Here is a 22,028-nt window from a genome sequence, read left to right on the forward strand (position 1 = left end):
GAGAATGTCTCACCACTCAATATTTTACCAGATTAACACTCCTAAATATTTCATGTAAAACTGGTGTAACATTGTTCTGTATAGTGGTTGGTATTTGGTGTTTTGGGTTCTTTTTACCTTTATGCCTCTTTCTTAGGGTTGATTTAGTTGTTGATCAGTGTGGTTTAAGACTTTTGGTCAATTTATACAAATGCCTCTGATGTTTGGGAAGCAGTGTGAAGAAATACAAATGTGCATCAAGTACTGTTATTTGTTCCCACTATACAAAGTGGAAGCTCCTTGATTTCTTAAGTATGAATAGAGAATAAATGGAAAGAAACAGGTGACTGGTAACAGTTTGCAACAACCCAAACATAAAGCATCTTACTGATTTCTGAATTTGCAATGTAGAAACAGAAACAGAGGCTATTTCTATCTGACAAATATAGTCCACATTGACATATCTTTAGCATGGACTAATCAGAGCTCGCAGGCACTCACACGCATGGCAGCTGGGTAGAAGAGCCTGTGAAGCAAGGGGACTGTGCTACAGATTACTTACTTACCTGTTTGTGTCAGCAGAAAGAGTCCGAGTGGCTCAGCTAGTTTCACGATTTGAGGACAAGAGATCACAGTTTAATGATTTGAGAATCAAGAGACTACAGTTTAACCTTAAACACGTCTATAAACTAAATTTGCACAACAATTGAGAGTTGAACTTCCGTCTTTAGTGTAAAAGACCTAAAGTACAACAAACCTCACTTCTATCCTCTTCAGGATGGTGTAAAGCCCGTTTTTCTGGTTGTCATCTGCCAAGCATAGTAAACACCAGCTGTTAGTATCTTTAGTACAATAGTTTCTGAAGTCCAAAACAATAAGTCATTAAACCATTTTTATTAGGGATATTTTATAAGACAGCCATCTAGATCTGTCTTCACATGGAGGAATGAAGTGTATTCTGACTGGGAAACAACAAAAAGTTCATACTTTGCTAGAGTGTTCTGCCCTGCAGACCCTCATCAACACTCAGCTGAAGATGAATTTGTTTGTGTGATTGTATAGCTTGGACAGAAGGGTTCTGATGGCCCTTCCTAATAACTCTCTGGCCCTGAGGTACTCCAGGGGGGTCCAGGAGTGTTGGATACCTCTGGACAGCTCTTGCACAGCTCTGTGTAAGCCTCCATCTAGCAGCTTTCCTGGGAGTAAGTAGAGACCACATGCCCCATCAGAACACCAGCTGTCCACTACCACATGATGACACCACAGAAAATCCACAAAAGATGCGAAAAATCCAGTAACTTCCCAAGAAGCAAACTAACTACGAGACAAAGACAACTGGTGTTTCCTCAGACCTTGAACTATGGGCAGTGTTCAACGGAACATCACTTGGCTTTGTGTACAGCTGAGCACTCCCATGTTGCTGCTCTCCCACCACACCCCACCCACCCAGACACTCCCCCAGGAAATGGCACATGCTCCAGTGTGCAGCTCTATTTTTACATTCTTTTAAGATCATGCTCCTTGACAGTGCTTCAAGGCCAAATGATCATTCCCACACAACATAATTCCCTCCAATGATTCCAGGTTATCAGATGAAGACCACAGATCCCAGTAATAAAAACAACTGTGCTACACAGATACCTGGGAGACAACAAGCCTATGAAAGATTTTTTTCTCTAACAGGATACACAAATCATACTAGAAGTCATGATAGATTTATTTCTTTTTTAATGCAACAGGTTGACCAGGCTGAATACTGAAAATCTTTAAAACTTCATTCTAAAACTCCTTATTCCTGGGAAATTATGCATCATCATCATTCATGGTCTGATTGAGGCTACCAGAGGTATGCAAACAAATGCATGAAAAAGTAGAAATTTCTTGGGAAAAACTGATAAACATCCCTGTTTACCTGAAATACAGATAAAAATTATCCACAAGTGCATGTCTGCTCTAGAGCCAGCTGCTCACCTCCAAGACAGGAGCATGTCATCACCTAGAGGTTGGGTTGGCCACCAGGGCTGTGGAACTGAATTCCAAGCAGCACATCCATGTGGCTGGGACCACTGTCACACCACAGGGCTGCCATGCTCTGTGCAAGAACTCAAACAGCTGCTGGGGCAGGATAGAACAGCTGGTCTGCATCCCTGCAGCTGGAGACAGGTTCAGGGAACTTGAGAGCTGGGGGCTTGGCTGGCCAACTCTGAATCTTGCAGCTGCTACCGTGAAACAGGGCTGGGTCATTAAATAGCAAGCACCAACACAAACCTCTGTGGGCAGTCTGCAGAACACAAAACCTGGGGCTGACGTCTTCCCAAACATAGAAACAAGTTCCCAAACACACACGGTGCTGATCTTAGCCTGGTCCTCCAACAAGCTCTTGCTCATCCTGTCTCTCCTACAGATCACCTTGCCCAATGCCGCAGCAGAAAACAGCTCTGGGGGAACCTGAAGAGCCCAGGGGGTGTGAACCCACAAACCTGGTTACACAGGAGTGAAGGAAAAGCGTCCTTGGAAAAAAATAAAAAATCCTTTCTTGACAGACCCTCCCCTAACTGCTCTGGCGAAAATAGCTTCAATACCACAGACAGTAAAGCTTCAACCCAGAAGGTGATGCATCTTTGTCCACCGCACCACATTTTCACAGCCTTTATTTGGTTTTTTGGTTTTTCTGTTTGGGTTTTTTGTGTTTTTTGGTTGTTTTTTTTTTTTTTTTTTTGGGGGGGGGGTGTTTTTTCGGGTTTTTTTTTTTGGTTGGTTGGTTGGTTGTTTTTTTTTTTTTTGTTTGGGTTGTTTTTTTTTTTTAATTTTTAACCTCTTTGCAAATATTGTGGTGTGAATGGCCACCAGGACAAATGCTCCAACCTGGCAAAAAGGGGATGCCAAGGAAGCCCCAGCAGTGCCACAAATTGCCTCCCTCCACACCTGAAGGCAGCAATTGGAGGGGAAAAAAAAATCTCTCTGAGCACTCTGTGACTTTCAGGCAGGGAGGGCAGGGATTGACCCAAGGACAGAGTCACTGATAAAAGCCTCCCCGGAGGCCTTCTGCTCCCATCCATCTCCCCGCCGCTACCCAGCTCCTCCCCTCGGCACTCGCGGTGCCGCCCAGCAGCCAGCGCCTGGCACAGCTTAACCAGCGCTCTGCAGGGACGGCGCCGCACCGGGGCTGCTCCCGCTCCTCTCCTGGGGGATTCTGCAACACGCGGGGGCAGCAGCTTCCCTCCAGCCTGCGACAGCGACAGCTCTGCTAAGACCGCATGGCCACTGCGGGAAAAGTAAGGACAACGCTTTTCCCATCCTCCTTTCCGAGGTGCCCTGCTCCTGGCGAAATGCGCTGCAAAAGGTTCAGCCTGCACACCGCTCTGAACGCCCTCTTTCCTCCGACCTTGCTCCCCCACCTCTTCCAACGCCCTGTGAATTTCACCGGATTCTGCTCTCAGGCAACTGCCCGTGTCCACACCTGCATTAGGTTGTGCATTCCCCCTCTGTCCTGCCCAGCCCCTCAGGAAACAAAATACGGAATTGTGCTGCTCTGAAAAACAATCTGCTCAGTCCCACTCTTTGCTCCTGCTCTGGCAGCAAATGCAGCTCTTCAGTGTTGTTCTCTTCGGCCGCTCACCTCCTGCACTCAGCCTTGTCCATGGCAGTTCCCTTTTCAAGCTGCAAGCCCCATTTTGCTGATGCCAAATTGCTTTGAGTTGATTGGGGAAGGGTTTGTGCCATGTCACACATAAATCATCCTTTTGGCAAGGAGAGAAATTATCCAGTTGTCAGCTAGGCTGGGGCTGATTTTGTAACCTCTCTTTAGGTACCTTCTGCCCACTGAAACTTCAAGTTCTGTCTTGCTTACCTTAAGCTGCCACGTTTGACCCATACACTAGATAAACCAATCACTTCATTTCGTATTTCACACTTCACACAAAGCCAGTGTTTACTGAACATTTTTTGGCTTTGCATACAGCTGAGTAGTCCAATGTTTCTGCTCTCCCACCAAATCCCACCCAACCAGCAACTCTCAGAAAACAGCACAGGACAGTTGTGTAGCTCTAGAAGTGTGTGTTGTAGTGTGCAGAGAAATGTGTTGTTCAGCTCTGGCTTTGGTGATTGTAGGTCAGCTGTCCTGGGCTTTTGTCAAAGGTGAATCTCCCCCTGCAATGCATTCCTCTTGGTTGTTTCCAGGTTATCAGGTGCAAGGCTGCTGTTGCCTGGGCCCCAGGCAAACCACTGTCTGTTGAGGAGGTGGAAGTTGCACCCCCAAAGGCAGGGGAAGTCCGGATCAAGGTAAAAATACATTTCAATAACTTTTTCTCCCTTGTGAGAGTTGCTCATCTTGTGGCTGTAGCTTGGATAAAACCAAGTGACCTTTGTCCACCCATGTGCCTTAACTGTCCAGAGAAATTCTGTGAAAAATCCTTCCACAAACTGAGATAAACAGTGGCTGGACTATTTCTAGAAATCACCATTTACTCTTGCCTCTCAAAACAGATTGTGGCCACAGGCATCTGTCACACAGACGATCATATTTTGAAAGGTTCCTTGCCTAATGTGGAATTCCCAGTTATCCCTGGCCATGAAGGAGCTGGGATTGTGGAAAGCATTGGACAAGGAGTGACCTCTGTGAAACCAGGTAACCAAAACACACTCAAACACATGCTCAGGATTCAGGCCTCAAAGCTCTGCCAAGAGCTCAGAAACTTCCCCCTGCTCCAGAGTCAATGGCTAAAAAACAAAGTGCACACTCATTGCACTGGACTCTTACGTCCACTTTTCCAATATGTTCCCCATGTAGACGACTGAGGCCTGGAGCATTCATCCTGACAGGGAAAGCAGAACGTTCATGGTAGGGGTCCTTCTATCAGAAAGCTCAGCAGAGGTGATTCAACAAGCAATGTCCTCAGGGCCTGTGGAGCAAAAGGCACCTAACAGAGATCCCCTTTGTTGCAGGAGACAAAGTGATCCCACTTTGCCTCCCTCAGTGTGGGGAATGCAGCTTCTGCCAGAATCCTGAATCCAACTACTGCCAGAAGACCCAGTAAGTTTACTTTCCTTGCCCTACACCTACATGGGATTGACTTTATGAGAAATCTCATACCCCCATCAGTGCTTCAGTCAATCAAATACAAATACTTGCATCTCCCCCACAGTTTCTCTGAACCACAAAACCTGCTGCCGGACAAGACCAGCCGCTTCTCTTGCAAAGGGAAGCAGATCCACCACTTCCTGTGGGTCAGCACCTTTGCAGAATACACCGTGGTCCCAGAATACGCTGTTGCCAAGATAGATGCTGCAGCACCTCTGGACAAAGTCTGCTTGATCGGCTGTGGGTTTTCCACAGGCTATGGGGCTGCCCTCAACACAGCCAAGGTTGGTATTCAGGCGTGTTTAGCAGCCCAAGGCCACCCTCACAACCTCATCAATCCTGTGCAAAAGAAATCTTCCCCTCCCCCTCTTCTTCCTCCTCTTCTTCCCACTGGAGACTCACAAGAGTGCCATCTGTGCAGGTAAAACCAGGCTCCACCTGTGCGGTCTTCGGCCTCGGAGGAGTCGGCCTCTCTGTTGTCATGGGCTGCAAGGCAGCTGGAGCTGCCCGCATCATTGCCGTGGACATCAACAGTAACAAGTTTGCCAAGGCCAAGGAGCTGGGAGCCACTGACTGCATCAACCCTCGAGACTTCAAGAAGCCCATCCAGGAGGTGCTCACTGAGATGACCGGGCAGGGCGTGGACTACTCCTTTGAGGCCATCGGGCACACGGACACCATGGTAGGTGTCCCTCCAGCACCTGTCCTCCCTCCCAGATCATCACAGGCTCCCTCAGGGCAAAGTTTACCCCCACGGGAACTTCCTCACCTACTGCCTGCACTGCTGGGTATAACTTTGTGAGAGAAAATAACATGAATCTTAAAAGAGGCCACAAGCTCTCCAGGTCTCCTCCACAAAGCGGGATGTGTGTTTTCAGATTACCAGGGAGGAGCAGGAAAATGCACAAAAAGAGCCCTCCTCTGACCAACCCATCAGGGCTTTCTCTAATTCTCCTGCCTGTTCCATCAGATTGCTGCCTTGGCTTCCTGCAATACAAACACTGGTGTCTGTGTGATGGTTGGGGTACTGGATTCAGAGATTTCCATTGATCCTGTGCTTCTGCTGACTGGGCGTACATGGAAGGGGACTATGCTTGGAGGTATGAGATTTAAGAATACAGTGTTAATATTTCAGCTTTTCCTTTCATGGTGGTTGACATGTCATAGTAAAAGAGGGTTTTCAAGTAAAAGACAACTAAAGAGGAGTACTGCATTGCCTGCATTGAACATTAGCATTAGACATGCAAATAAACCTCTACCTGTTTCACACAGTAACCCACTCATCCTCAAGAGCAGAAAACATCTCACAAGTGTGTGGCACCAGCACTGGTCACTCAGTCCTGACCCTCACAGTAACACTTCCTTACCAAAACAGTCTTTCTACCATTATTCATGCACCTGCTTTGTCCTTTTTCTAGGCTGGAAGACAAGAGAATGTATCCCCAAATTAGTTTCCAGCTACTTGGAGGGGAAATTCAATTCAGACTTGCTGATCACGCACACGCTGCCATTCGCTAAAGTGAATGAGGGATTTGAGTTGTTACGTGCAGGAAAAAGGTGAGACCCTGACCAGCAGGAGCCTCAGCAAACCTCAGCACCTCCTCCTAAAATTCCAACAGGTAGAGCATGCAACACTGGCTTCCCAAAGAGCATGTGAGCCTTTTGAGGAAGCAGGGCCTCACAGCTGAATGCCGGCAAGATCTGCCATAGCCCAGAGGGAAGAGCCCATGTTCAGCACAGGGAACCCTCCTGCTCATGGTTCAGCTCAGCACACATCCTGTGGCCTTATTCCCTGATGGGTTCCCCTCAGCAGGGATTTGAAGGCTGCCCCGCTGCTGCCCGCCCCAGGCAGCTCAGTCAGGAAGAGGCTGGATGACAAGGAAGGTGGCCGGTCCCCAGGCACACCTGCCTGCCACACTGCCTGCCCCTGAGCTGCAGCAATCCCTCCCTTCCCTTCCACTTTGCAGTATCCGCACTGTCCTGCTCTTCTGAAGGACACAGCCAAGGAAGCCGAGCAGAGGGACCAGCGCAGCAGATGCTCTCCTGGCCCAGGCCCTTCTCAACCAGCACCCCTCCTTGTGGGGCACCAGGAAAAGAGAATGAGGAACTCGCCTGTGCTGGAGTCACTGCTGGTCCTGCTGTGCCTGGATAAAATCCAGACAGATGACTTTCCCAGGAAAATCCTTTTACTAATAAAGTGTTTCTGTCCAACTCATCCCATGCAGTGCATTCAATCAAAAGTTTTTCCAGAGGACAGAGGGAGCTCCCCCTCACACTGAAGGCCCTCACACCACACCCTTGCTCTCAGTAGTGAGCACTGGCCTTTGCCCCTCCTCTTTTGCTGCCTCCCACCTTCATCTACCTCAGTGAACTGGGCCCTCTCCTGTCTGCCCCTGTCTCACCTGGGTGAATGCTGCATCTTCCAGCAAAGCCCAGCCCTGCTGCTGCTGCTCTGAAGCATATTATATAAAGCAGTAGATAACTTTCTGAAAATAATGTAACACTCATACAGCATCCATGGATGTGGTTTCATTTTGGCAAATGCTATTGGACTTTTAATATATTTTCCACACCATTACACTACATTACACTACAACTCTGAAAAATCTACCCCAAAGAAAAGAATTTTCACTCCAAGATGGTCATTCTGCAAAACAGATCCTTCTTTTAGTGCTGAACATTGGACTCATAACACTACCTGCCTCTTGACCTCTTTTGTGCAACACTTATCACATCCCACAGCCCTTTGAACTTCTGGAAACCGCTAAGCACAATCAGCAATTACACAGAATATCATGAACACACAAATGAGGTATGAAAGGTAAACAAATTCCATCCAGTCCACCCATTTTTAGTAGCTTCTACATGTATCACTCTGCCATGACATAAAAGTTAGCTATAATTCTTCTAACTACTTTTAAAATGTCAGACAATAAGAATGCCAGTAATGAGTTAACACTAGTATAATTCATTAAATGTTAATTAACTGAGTTCTAGAACTTCCCTACTGAGAAAAATCCAAGAACTTCCAATAAACAATGTTTTTATAATACTGCACATGCATCTGCAGAGTCTTAATTTTATACAAGTGACAAGTCTCAAAAATGTAATCAATTTGCCAAGTATCTATCTAACAAATATAAACACATAAATCTGTGCAGGATTGGGACAAAATATAATAATTTTTTCCTTTTTGGAAAAAAAATATTTTATTGGAAAAAATGTTTTTCTTTTTGGAAAAAATCTAAACCTAGGTGAAAAAAAAAGTTGGATCACTATAAAAAACTTCTGCCTGAAGTAAATTGTAAATTGCACTTTACCAATTCTTTTGGACTGTTGTTACATGAAAAAATTGCATAAGCCCTTGTGAGTACTGAGGAACTCTCTGCTACAGCAGGGCCACCTGGTGGTCGCCTGTCCCTGCTCTCCGGGCACGCTGCCCTGGATCTCGGAGATCCTCCTGCCCCTTTGGCAACAATCACTAACTGGGCAGGACTTCAGACTTTAGCAGATAATTTGAGAGCTCCTCAAATTCTGCTTGATTCCTACAACATCACTTGCTTCACAGCTGGCCAAATAATTATATTTGAAAGCAAAGACATTTATACAAACCAGAATAAAATGCTGCCAAGTGCAAAGAAGGAGGTGACAGCCCAATTCCATACTTTCATCTTTCAAATTTCCCTTGTATAGTTAGTTTAATATTAACATATTAAAATCAGCACATATTGGATCAGCTTTTTATGTTTTATTTGGTTTTCAATGAATGCAGATACCTGAGAATATTTAATTGAATGTTCAATTGCAAAACTCCCCAAATTACTTATTTCCATATCTAAAATATTAAACATCTTTCAGCATCCCAACTTCATGTGTCTCTACTACAAAATTGTCAAGGGCGCTGTCACACTTACTTTGAGTACATCACATTTTTTTTGAGAAGTTATTTTACTTTAGTATACTTTAGAATTATACCTGGATCAATTGGTGAAATTATTCCTAAAGTTTTTCCTTGGAACCAACAGTTTATTGAATTAACAGATTATATTTATATTTATATTTATATTTATATTTATATTGCAACTACCTAAGAATTATCCAAAGAAATACCAACCAGCTTTGAGCATTTTTGAGCACAAGTATTATCCTTCAGTACTCCACAGAAAATGTAGGAAACTTAAATCAGAATTCAAAAGGATGGTTTTGATAGCAATGCCCCATGAAAAGAGAGTTACACTCAAGCATCCAGTGCTGTAATGAGTGCACGGGTTATCCCAGCTCTAAGAGGGTAGCTCTAATGAAATATTTCTATCAAAACTACTGGTTTTATTTGGAAAATTTACAGTATTAATAGAAGGAAAACTACCTGTGGGTCAGTCTAGAACCATATCTGCTTGGGGAAAACAAACCAAGCAACGTTTGTATTAATGCATTTCAGTTTTGCTTCTGGGTAGACTTGTCAGTCTGCTCCAGCTTCCCTATGCCTTGCCAATCTGTCACCAGTATGTGAGTCTGCAGCCAGCAGTTCCAGTGCCAAAGCACCAGCTCCTCCTTCTGAGGGGGCACACAGCCAGCTTCTGCCACTGGCACTCACACTGTCCCAGGATGGGCACCCTGGCAGATCACTTGCATCTTCATTCAGCCATAGGCTGCCTGCCAAGCCTGCAAGTGATTTCTTCCCTCACGTCTTCTTGTGCTTCAAAGTTAAACTAAGGTACAGAAAAAGCCTCACTAAAAAACGAATGCCTCTAGGGTAAGCATAATAATACAGTTTTAAAAAATTTAAAAAGGAAAAAAAAGTAATACAGATCTCTAGTTGTTTTGGACTTTTCTCCCCACTTGGCACACAAAACAGACCACATCCACCAAACAAGAACATGATTGCCATGTCTCCCTCCCATGTGCTCAGAGTGCTTCCAAGCCCTCCTCTTCCTGATCAAAGCTGATGTTCCTGATTAACATGTAACGCCTGATAGAACAACACCAAAACCAAACAAATATAAAATCAAAAGCAGCAGTGGAAGTCCTCTCCTACAGAACTTACATAAACCTGAAACATGTGACAAAGCATGGATAGTTTACTCAAGATCATGGAGTGGTAACTTGATTTGTTTGCATGGTGTTGAGAACAGAAAGAAAGTTGCAAAACCACTTACAGTATCCAGGGTCTTCCAAAAGTACACAGCAACACTGGGGGCAGCATCACAAAACTGCAAGTGAAGGAAAGATGAATAAACAAACAACTTCTTTCATCGCTGAAACTGGACAATGAGCGTTAAAGATATCTGATTGATATATCTGTCCCTTTGTCCACCAGAATCAGTGCCTACAATGCTCAGAATGTCAAAGATACTAAAAAAAGCAGAGCATCTGTGGAGTTCAGCTAAACATAAAATATTTGGAGGCTTTTTGGAAGCACTCACAAACTAGGGGTGGTCAAGAGTATGAAGTTCGCAGGAGAGGCTGGTAGAACTGAATTTAACTGAGGAAATGGACAAGGGCTGTGTTGATTTCAACAACAAGGTGTGTAACCTGTACAACACCCTCACTGGCCAAATTACCTTCTAGTTCCATGTCAGCTTTAATGAGCCTAATCAAATTGTGTTTCTCATTTTAGTTTTGTTATTAAATGCTATGTTGTTTTCATGTTATTTGCTAAATGCCACAGTTGCTTATGTCCTATTATTAATTTTCCACATGCTGGTGCTGTTATCTATCTGTGGTATTTGCTAAGCTTTTGTTAGCATGACACTGGAAAATAAAAATTCCCTTTCTTACTGAGGGGGACTTAGTTACACCCTGCCATTCCTCAAGCATCATTACCTTCTGTGGAAAATCCCAACAGCTCACGGCAGAACTGTTCCCCCCATCTTACACAATCATGTCTGCAGACCTCACAAGAAGCCATTCTTATCCTGCCTGGAGAAAAACGGTTTTTTGGAAAATGAAACAGTATGAGGCAGTGAATGATCCCATCTTGCAGCAATAGCTCCTTTGCTTCAAAGGCTCTTGGATGGAATGCCAAGAAGCCCAGTCAAAATTTCCATCCCACCGCAGATCCCTTCACCTACCCTGGCAGCGGGCTGCCTTCACCTCGTCTGTAATGTTCACACTGCCACCCAGTAAAGCCTGCAGCACTGCAGTTTATCCAGCCAAGAACAGATTCAGGCGCGAAGGACATGGTCAGCTTCCCCCTGTGCCCAGGCGGGACACAGGCGGTACCAAGCACTCCAGAACGGAACTCCCCACATGGGAAAGGCAGGCACATCCACCACCAACTACTGCTGCCCTCAGGGAGCGGCGCAGAGGCCGTGGCGTCCCGTTAGTGGGAAGGAATCTGGGCAAGCTGGTGTCGGCAGGAACAGGCCACCGGCCAGGACAGCGGGCCCGTCGCCTCACGGGCACAGCGATGTCCATCTGCCGGCCGGACTGGAGGAGCCGCGATGGGAGGTGATGGGAGGCACTGGCGCAGCCGCCAGCAGCCACAAACGCGGCCACACGGCAAGGCGACACTGCGGGCGCCTCGGGAAACAGAGAGACCTTGGCCCGCACCGCGGTCTGCGGGAAGAAAAGCGCTACAGGGGGCGACCGCCCAGCACGCCCCGGCCCTGCAAGAGTGGGAGGCGAAAAAGGGAGGAAGGAGCCAGTTCGTTCGCCCGCCCCTGAGAGGGAGGCGGGGTGAGAGGCGGCGGAGAAGGAGGCGGGCTCTCCTTCTCCTTCCGCCGCAGCCGCAGCCGTGCGCGATGGCGAGCGGGGTGAGCGTCTGCGCTCCGCGGCGGGAAGTTCTCCAGGGCCGGGCGGAGGGTCCCGCGCTGGGCAGGACGAGGCGGGCGAGTCCTCCCTGCCCTGCCCTCCGGGCGCCTCCGCGCTCTTGCCCCACGCGTGTGGGGCGTGCGGCGCAGCCGGTGCCGCTGTTTAGGCGTGGGAGGCTCCCGCTGTGGGTGTTCGCAGGAGGGGGAAGCAAGCACGCGTGTGCTCCCCGCCGTGTGTCGTACTGAGCCCCGTGCGCGTCCTGCGGGGCTGAGCGCTGCGCTCCCGCCGCTCCTGCCCGGGTCGCGGCGGTGGAGGAGCGAGCAGACCTTGAGCTTTGGGTGGTTTCCTGTGGGCTGCGGGCAGCTGCGACCGAATCGGCCGAAAGAAGGGGTTAAACAAGAACCGGCCTGCGCAGAAGCCATTGCCTGGCACGACTGCTGCCTGGCTGTGGGAACAGCGCGATAGCCCGGACCTTCAGCCGCTGTTTCTCTAACTCTGCGCAGGCGGTCAGGGCCCGGGGCCGAGCGGCTCGGTGGCCGCGCTTGTCCGGACGCTGAAGCTGCTCCAGGCTGGCCCTGGGTTTGGAGCAGCTTCTGGCACTGCCAGAGCTCGGCTTCATCCCCACTGAAATAGCGGATGGTGTACATAGCCACAAGCAGCCCAACAGCCGTGCTCCGGTGCTAGCATAGTAATAGAGGAAATGAACTGCTGGAAGCTGGTGTTTTGGTTTTTATTTCCAGCTGTTGGCTTCCAGATTTTAAGCAAAGCAACAGCGGAAAGCTATGAATAATAAGAAGGCAGAAAAAGATGGGGCTTTCCTGATACCCACGCTGAATAGTTCGGGGTCTTTTGTGGTTGTATGAACTGAATCGGAAATTGCTATTTCAAAATGTGCTTCTAGATGCATGCTGTTAGTTTTAGATGATCAGAATTTATTCTGTAAGGAGATCTTTTTTTTCCTCTCTGTCTTTAGTTTTGTATTTAACTAAGCTTGTGGAAACCAAGTTTTAGGAATGCGCAGTCTCCCATGCAAGAACAAGTGATGATTTAATGAGGGGGATGGATTGAAAACCAGTAAATGATTTACTGAACGATGGCTCCTCTTGCACTTTGTGCTTTGAATTTAGATTTTCTGGCAAAATCTTTGGTAGATTTAGAGATTGACTGATGGCTCACACTGTGATTCCACAGTTAGTTACTATGGCACATTCCATATTTTTTTGTAATATTTACCCTGGTTGAAAAGCAGGACAAGAAGATTTCATGGTTCTAGTTAGGGGCGTTTCTGTCTAATTTAGACTTCTGCTGGCTGTTGGAATAGGTACCTGTTTTCTGTTAACAAAACTTTTTGGGTCTGAAGTATTTATTTTACCAAATTTAAGCCAAAGTAAGTATCTAAGTTCTGCTATTACAGGTACAGTGAGGATTTTAACTGGCTCTAGCAAAGCCTAATAGTGTTTATTGTACAACAGAAATACTACAGAAAGGCACAGACTAGCCATTATTTTCTCCTCATCACAGGTGATGAATCAGACCTGGCGAGCTCAAAAGGTGGTCTTGGCACTGTTATTTCTAACAGCAAGTGAAATTTCAAAAAGGCTGAGTGACTGTATTGCTGATCTTGGGAATTTATATTAATCCTTTTTCTTTCAAGCATTCCATGGGAGCACCACAGCTATTTTGAACACACAAAATGTTATGTTCTTCTCTTGGTTTATGTTCCTAATAGCAATGTTTTAGACCTTGTCATCTTCATGAAACCAACTGCTGAGGGTAATCCAGATGCTTATCCCAAAGCTCTAGAGTGTATGGCTGTAATGCCTGCTGATTTTCTCAGTCAGTTGTATGTACCTGTCAGTAGGGTTTACAGGTGCAGAAATCCTGCTCTCTTATCCAGGCTCTTACCGTTGGGATTGAAAAACTTCTCAGGATGTTTAAGTGTGGTTGCAGAGCAGGATTTGTTGTGGCACTGAGAGCAGTGAATGAAGACTTGCTAACAGTGATCCCTGTGGCCACTGCAGAGGTGTTGGAGCCTTACAGCAAAGTCCCTCTGGTCCCTCTGCATCACTGGGCGCCTCTGCATGTCAGCTGCATCTCCTTGCTGGAATCCTACTTGAAAACCATCCTGATCAGGAACAGGAAATTCAATCTTGATGTGGGTCTCCACAGTTTCCTTTCTGATCTTTCCAACTTCAAACACTGTGTTTAATGAACATACCTGAAATGAATGGCAGTCTTTGATTTTAAACCACCATTTTTATTAGCAACTTTTCCACTCATGTTGCTCCCTTCACTACAGCATGTCTCGCAAGCATTCCCAGGCTTATATTTTTTACACAGTAAGAGAATGACAACCAAATTTCAGATCTTGGCTTACCCATTATTGTTTAGCTTCTTGAAAGCAAATGTGGGACAATTAAGCCTTTGTGTTGAAATTATGGATTTCAGATCTGGGATTCTTTCCAAAAGCTAGTAGTGCTGTTTTTATTTTCTCACTTGGCTGAACAAGAATTATTTCAAATGAAGCATACAACAGATGTCCTATTTTTTTCTTCTTGTTTGTGTCTTTTAGGTTATTAAATGCAAGGCTGCTGTTGCCTGGGAGGCAGGTAAACCTCTCTCTATTGAGGAGGTGGAGGTTGCTCCACCAAAAGCTCATGAAGTTCGTATCAAGGTAATTACATCAATTCTTATCTATATGTTTTCTATTTTAGGAAGACTGAATGTTGAAGATTAATAGTTTGTTTGCCAACAGAAGAAATGTTGAATAGGTATCATTAGTTCATTAGTATCTCAGCTGGCTTTACAGAGAAGAAAATTACAGTATTTATATCTTCTGTTTATGAAAAGCACTTTTAATTTCTACTAGTCTCACTTCACAGTCTGGTGTGAGGATTATGGCTAATCTTGAGGATCAGTTCCAGTTGTTACAGACCAAGTTCTCTAAAAACGTCTAAACTTGGAACACCTTTATCTTGTTTGAAGGACAATTTGTCATTTGTGGCCATAAGTACTGGCTGCTGAGCTGGGATTGGTCTCTTGCATTCGCTATATCCAAGTTTCTGATTTCATCAGGACTTTCCAGGACCCTGTATCTGCCAAAAAGTATACATTAATGTGAAATTTATCCCTGTGGAAAGGATTTCTGCGTGGTGCTGATGACTTAAGCAGGATTTATGCAGTACTGAGAGTTCTGCATGGTCTCTCTGGAAATCTTCTGAGTCTTAACTTACTTCCAATCTGAGATGCTAAACTAATGTGAGATAACTTGGAGCACCGATTTCTAGCTATAGGAAAAGACAGGTCATCTTTTATCCCTTTCAGTGTCACATTTTGGTTAGTGGAAATGATAAAAATGTACTGTCATGATTTTGCTTTTTCAAAATAAGAAAAACTGCCTTGCCAGAAATTGGAAGTATGTTGCCCAAATCCTGAATGCTGCCAGAACTTTGACCTGGCAATTGTTCTTAATTTCTGACCGAAAGGAATTATTTAGATCTGTGTTACTATTCTGTTCTTTGGGGTGTCTCAGATTATTTATTTCTTCACAGATAGTTGCCACTGCTGTCTGTCACACTGATGCCTATACTCTGAGTGGTGCTGACCCTGAAGGATGTTTCCCTGTGATCCTGGGACATGAAGGAGCAGGCATTGTAGAGAGTGTTGGGGAAGGAGTAACAAAAGTAAAGAAGGGTGAGCAAATACCTTACAAGTTTTCTGTTTTCCTTGAAAGTGTTACTTTATTTGAAGACTAACTGTCAAATTGGGTGCAATATTTAAGGAGTTAATACAATATTTTGTTCTGGGATGTATACCTGTGTAGATTTCTGTGGTCTGTGAGACACAACACTAATCCATTCAATAAGCTCTTGATTTAAAGCTTGAAAGAGCCCAGAACAGCATTGTTTTAATTGAAATCAGATCAGTATATAGTTAGAAGAGTGTCGGGAGTCTATTATTTTTTCAAATTATAGTTTTTATCTGCTGGTTTAATTAAAAGGCTTAAAGTGTTTAGTCATGTTGTTCACTGTTGATTTGGGGTTGTTTTGTTTTACAGTATCATTGCTACTTGTTCTGGAATGATGAATTTCAGATAGGCTGTCTGCTCAGCCAGGATTAAAGTGGTTTATCTAGCACTCTATAATACCTCTGTATCCTATAAACAGCTTGTAGCACACAAAGGTTTTAAATGAACTTAAGCTCACAGAACAACATGCAGAATCAAGTAACTTCATTTTTTAAAAAGTGCCTTGCTTAACTCAGTAACTAGACACAGAATATTTTTTTCTTTAGGGGACACTGTTATCCCTCTATACATCCCTCAGTGTGGAGAGTGCAAGTTCTGTAAGAATCCTAAAACAAATCTATGCCAGAAGATAAGGTCCGTATGACTTTGACACATGCTGTAGTATTTGTTCAATGTATTCCTGCTGTAGTTAGCAAAAGTAATTGATAGGAGATTTCTTTGAAGAAAATAAATCTGTTGATGCATCATTTAATAACTTGGAAAGTAGGTGTTTCAGGAGTCACTTATTCATTTTTTTTGCAGTCTTCCTTAAAATTTCTGTTCTTCCTTTAAATAAAACTTTCTCTCTTTTCATGTATGTGAAGGTGCAAAGTACTACCTTGTGTCCACAGGTTGGAAAACATAAATGTTCTGACTCCATATTTAATCCGTACTTCAGGGAAGCACTTCAGGAAATTTAGCTCTTGGGAGTGAACACCAAAGCTTTCAATTGGTACAAAATCATACAGCTTTCTTTTCTCCTTAACACTTGCTTCCCAGATAAATTTGCACATCCTGCTCTGAAAAAGTCTCCCAAACTCAAAAAAAGCCCCAGTGACATAACTGAGAGGTGCTATTCACGGGGAGGGTGCTGAAGGAGGCCAAGACAGTGGTGGTGCTGTGGCACAAAGTTAGCCCTGGTAACTAACAATGTCTACATGTGAGTAAACTCCAACTGCATAAAGTTTTAGGAGTTTAGCATCTCACTTTTGTGAACTCCTAGATTTATGGAAGTAGTCAGAATATAAAGGTGCAAATATGCAGGTGCCTCTCTGTGCTGCTTTGTGATTCTGTCTGGTGAGAGTATTTGCTGCTTAAAACTCTGCACTTTCCTGTCTTTGCCTCAAGAGTTACTCAAGGGAAAGGAGTCATGCCTGATGGTACCAGCAGATTCACCTGCAAGGGGAAGCAGATTTACCACTTCATGGGGACCAGCACCTTCTCTGAGTACACCGTGGTGGCTGATATCTCTGTAGCCAAGATAGATGCTGCAGCACCTCTGGATAAAGTGTGCCTGCTGGGCTGTGGCATCTCCACAGGCTATGGGGCTGCTGTCAACACTGCTAAGGTAAAGGCTGGACTTGTGGCATGCACAGTTTAGCAGCTACACTAGGACTGTAAATGTGATGTACCAAATCTGTGTTTCCTCTTCAACTGATGAAGTTCAGCTAAGAATTTCTAAATTCCCCATAAGAGGCCTCATCAGGTTAGAAGAACCTGTTGCCCTTTGTAGGAAATTCAGGTGGAGTATTCTGCACCCCCTTTTTGGTAGCAGCTGTATACTAATTACTTTTCTGTTCACGTTCATCTTGCTGCAAGTCATTCTGATAGTCTGAAACTCAGGTGAGACAGAAGTGGTAGATGTGTGGGCAGGAGTCTTAGGGCAAAAAGAAAAGCTGAGTACCTAATGAGTACCTAAAGAGCTTTTAAATTTCTGTGTAGTTTCCCTTGTCTATAAAATCTCATAGCCATGTATATTTGCTTCCATTTTTCCCGTTATTACAGCCTCCTTAATCTGCATTTCCTCTTCCCATGGAAGGACAAATTTTTCTTCTACTACTCATTGTGGGAACTCAAAATGTCTCTCAGACATTTTTAGAGATTCCAGGCCTTGGTCAGAAGCATTCTAGACCCCAGCAGGCAGCTGGAAATAGCTGTGATTTTGAGTTTGAGCCATGGCATGAATTACCAACTTTAAAGGTGGAACAAGCAGTCACAAAGGGTTAGATAGTATAGTAAAAGTAGTTATAAAACAGAGGGGAATTTTTTTAGTATTGTACAGGGGGGTTTTAGCACATGTACAGGGGGGTTTTCACTTTGTACATGGGGGTCAGAAGTTCTAAGATGGAGGAAAGTGGGCTGATCCTGTTCTTCCTCCTTCTTCTTCCTTACCTCCATGTTCTTGGTGATGTTGGCACTCACAAATTGGTTTAGAGTAGAAAAGTACTTGGTAATATAGGTAGTAGGTATTGGGGAATAACTGCAAACATGTTATATGTAATATATCATATAAAAGATAGCAGCAGCCCTGGGCAGGGAGAGACAAGAAGAAGACACCACACAGTCAGGGTGTCAGGGTGTGTGTGTGTCTCTGCCTGGGCTGCTGAACAAGCAGCCGCAGCCCAAGAACATAATCTGTTAGATAACTCGCAATAAACTGCCTTGAGACAGAACAACAAGAGGCTGCGGAGTTTTCCTTTGGATGCATGGGTTGGAGGAGAGACTTCACCACCATATGAGACCCCGACTAATCCCAGGGTTCTCACAACTCATGACTTCTTTCTTACACCTAGGTGGAGCCTGGCTCTACATGTGCCGTGTTTGGTTTGGGAGGAGTTGGGCTGGCGGTTATTATGGGCTGCAAAATAGCAGGAGCATCCCGGATCATTGGCATTGACATTAACAAGGATAAGTATGCCAAAGCCAAAGAGTTTGGAGCTACTGAGTGCATCAGCCCCCAAGACTCCAAGAAGCCCATCCAGGAGGTTCTGGTTGAGATGACCGATGGGGGTGTGGACTACTCCTTTGAGTGCATTGGAAATGTCGGAGTCATGGTGAGTGCTTGACCACCAGGAGCATGTACAGGGAGGGACCAGTTCAGCTCAGAGCAAGATCAACTGCTTTCTTGACACAAAACATGCCACACTCACTAACCCTTTTTTTTCTTAATAAAAAGGACAATTTACACTCAGTCCTAATTATGAAATGAAAGCAGCTACTACTTCTTGGGTTGAAAATGGCACTTGCAAATGTTTTTTCCTTAATGAGACTTTTTTGAGATCCTGAGTTTCTCTGTGCTGACAGTTAAAATTAACAAAACTCACATAAAATATATTGTGCAATGAACAGTAAAATGTCAGGGATCACTCAGTATTTCCTTAATTTCTCAATAAATTAATTTCACCTTTGGAAATGCAGAAGTATTACTGAATGTAAGGCTAGTTTTTTAGGAATTACAGTAGCATTACTAACTGTTGGCAATATGGTCTGTGATTACAGTTTATCCTGACTCTCGGTGGGAGTTCAGGGTGACTTCTCTGAAAGCTAGATAGGATAAAAAAGTACAAAGTGAACCTTTAACAGTGTAAGGGAATCTGAACCAATGGAAAAGACAATGTAATTTTCAGTGTATTTATTGTTCCTTAAATGCTGATGTGGTGATTCATTAGCTGGGGTAAAGGATGTGCTACCAGTCCAGGCAGTGTAAACCTTAGTAATAAAACACTCTGCTTTGTCCTGTCTGTCCATGAAGAGGGCTGCCCTGGAAGCCTGCCACAAAGGCTGGGGAGTCAGTGTGATAGTCGGAGTGGCTGCTGCTGGCCAGGAGATCTCCACACGGCCATTCCAGCTAGTAACTGGGCGGACATGGAAAGGAACCGCATTTGGAGGTAACTCTTTCTTGCTGTGGGGATAAAAGTAATTTGGAAGAACACACCCCCTTGGCTTTGCTTTTGCAAGAAATGTACTATTGACAGGCTATTCATAAATGCTATGTTGGCTTTTAAGATAAAGACTCTTAAAATCTGTTATTCCTACAGACAGGGTACAGTTTAACACATTGGCATAATATCTAACTTATTTTGAAGAGAGAAAATATCTATATCCTACTCAGTACTAAAGGAGTGGGATAGGGAAACTGCATTACCACCAAGTGAAGGTTTGGTTCAGTTTGGTCCAGTGAAAGGAACTAGTCTTTGGGGAGATAGGAACTCACATCAGTATGTTTGTGCTGCTTAACCACTAAGTAAATTTTGGGGCCAACATGACAATGTGCTCTAAATGCCTTTAAAATGACAAGGGAACAAATGTTTGATACACATTTTCTGCTGCCAACTCAAAACCACATTGAGTTCTTTTTTTTTGGGAATTCAGTAATTGCTGAAGTTGATGGAAGTTCAATTTCAGACTTCGAATTATTACACTGCTCTTTGTCCAAGCAATACAAAACTTACTGGGTGGGTTATAAAGATATGCAGGGGGCCTGACAGAGATGCCTTGTGTATAGTTTCCTAGGTGAGGGCTGCTGTTAATGTTGAATGCTGGAACAGCTAGTGAAAGATTTTTCATCAACATTTGTGTGTGTTTGGATAATGTGTGCTTTTGCCAGACGTCCACAGGAGAGACAAACATGTCACTCATCTCTTCTCCTTTTCCTATTATCATACAAGTTTTGTGTTAGGGCTGCATTTTTAATTCTCTGAGATGGGTGGAAAAGGGAAACAAGGCACATTTTCCTTCTTTCAGGCTGGAAGAGTGTAGACAATGTACCGAAACTGGTGACTGAATACATGTCCAAAAAGATCAAGGTTGATGAATTTGTGACTCACACGCTGCCTTTTGACAAAATTAATGAGGCTTTTGAGTTGATGCATTCAGGAAAAAGGTAATGTTCATAATATTGAAAGGTATACAAGACACTTCTTGATCAGACACTGTCAAAGTACAGGTTCCCTGCCCATTGGCATGTTTTAAACAGGGAAGCTAAAGGGTGACATATACCACATTTTTGTATTATTCAGATACAAACACACTTCTCTGGCCTTCTAGGCATGTGCCAAAACATAGGCACGCAGTAAAAAGCAAGCAACAGTGTAAAAGAGAAATAGAGATAAAAAGCTGATAGACGGGTCAATCTCAGTCTTTCACCACTGTTAAAAAATTCTCCCTTATAATAAGGAATGTAAGAGACTGAAGATTACATATTTAGTAATATTTAGGTTCCTCTGCAGATAGATAAATAGTTATGACCATTATCTCCAGAAACTGGCATAGTCTTTTTGTTTGATCTCAATCTATATGTATCTATTGTATATAACTTTGGAGAAAGTATCTAGAGCTTTGAAGAGCTCTATCTGCTTTAGCTCATACGGATTCTATTTTGGATAAATCAGTTGACTGTATTTGTTACAACTGGAAACACTGCATTTATGCAAATTGCATCCAGCAGTTGATCCCTATCTCAGTTACAAACTTCAGTATAATTTCAGTGCTTTATTCATACATGAGCATGTCCTAGGAAACTAATAATGAAAGCTGCCTAGCATTTTCCAAACAGAAAAAAGGGAGAATGCCTGTAAATATTATTGCTCCTGATCAATCTTGGCTAGCTACTGAAAGCTGACATCTAGTTTGAAAAATAGTTCATTTAGAATTTATTTTATTGGAGGAGAGACCAAAAAAAGCCTGAAAAGAACAAGCATTATCCTGGATTTTTAATAAATATTACAGGCATAAGCATGACTTCATTTGTTACAAAAGACAGAAGTTAAAATATGTCTCAGCTATGAAAGGGAGAGATGGGGAGTAAATTGACTTCTTGGTAATTTTTTTTTCTTTTTTATTTTAAGCATTCGAACTGTCCTAAAATTTTAGAGCCAAATGAGGACCTTCTAATTGGCCAGCACCATGCTAACTGCCTTTTTATAATGGAATTTTTGACAGAAGATAGAATCAAGCAACTGAAAATTCACTGGGACTAGAAGACACCATGTATTTTAGGGTGAGCATTCTGGGTACTAAATAATAAAAAAATGTTAACTACTGAATAGCAGTACGGAATTAGTCCTGCTTATGGAACTTCTTTCTATACTCATTCCTCAAATTCAGTAGTAGCTAACTTAATCTACTTAATAAAAGCTTGTTTCTAAACCCAGTGTTGGAATTATTTAGTTAAGAGTGACTGTGATTGCTGTGTCTTACTTGTTGTCCTCTAGTGATTCCACTGTGACAGAGGGAGTGTTCAGCAGAGTTTATGACAATGGGGGATTCACTGCACAAGGCACAGCTAAGCACAGGGGTGAGAAGCAGCATGCATTTGCTGCAACTGCACTGAGAGAAGGGCCAGAACTTGTCAAGTTCCTGAAGCTGTTCTAGGGCTACAGTGGATTGTAGCATCCAGGTCAACCCTGAAGCCAAATACAGAGCACAGAT

General features: G+C 44.0%; 2 protein-coding genes across 3 annotated transcripts; both read left to right on the forward strand.

The window, feature by feature from the left end:
- The first annotated feature begins 2,788 nt into the window (after positions 1 to 2,788).
- Positions 2,789 to 7,274, forward strand: LOC110481580 (alcohol dehydrogenase 1-like). Its single transcript, XM_021550295.3, has 9 exons — positions 2,789 to 3,254; positions 4,159 to 4,260; positions 4,465 to 4,606; positions 4,924 to 5,011; positions 5,124 to 5,343; positions 5,481 to 5,741; positions 6,030 to 6,159; positions 6,478 to 6,616; positions 7,027 to 7,274. Exons 1-9 carry the CDS (start codon positions 3,237 to 3,239, stop codon positions 7,049 to 7,051), a joined length of 1,125 nt encoding a protein of 374 aa, XP_021405970.1. The 5' UTR covers positions 2,789 to 3,236; the 3' UTR covers positions 7,052 to 7,274.
- Positions 7,275 to 11,686: 4,412 nt separating this feature from the next.
- Positions 11,687 to 21,750, forward strand: LOC110481579 (alcohol dehydrogenase class-3). Of its 2 annotated transcripts, XM_021550293.1 has the most exons (9): positions 11,687 to 11,814; positions 14,385 to 14,486; positions 15,364 to 15,505; positions 16,106 to 16,193; positions 16,947 to 17,166; positions 18,392 to 18,652; positions 19,351 to 19,486; positions 20,343 to 20,481; positions 21,446 to 21,750. In XM_021550293.1, the coding sequence occupies exons 1-9, from the start codon at positions 11,803 to 11,805 to the stop codon at positions 21,468 to 21,470; spliced, it is 1,125 nt and encodes a 374-aa protein (XP_021405968.1). In that variant the 5' UTR covers positions 11,687 to 11,802; the 3' UTR covers positions 21,471 to 21,750. The 2 variants fall into 2 exon arrangements, with proteins under 2 accessions (XP_021405968.1, XP_021405969.1); XM_021550294.1 differs by lacking the exon at positions 20,343 to 20,481.
- The last annotated feature ends 278 nt before the right edge of the window (positions 21,751 to 22,028 follow it).

This window comes from Lonchura striata, chromosome 4, assembly GCF_046129695.1.
Source record: "Lonchura striata isolate bLonStr1 chromosome 4, bLonStr1.mat, whole genome shotgun sequence".
Lineage (NCBI taxonomy): Eukaryota > Metazoa > Chordata > Aves > Passeriformes > Estrildidae > Lonchura > Lonchura striata.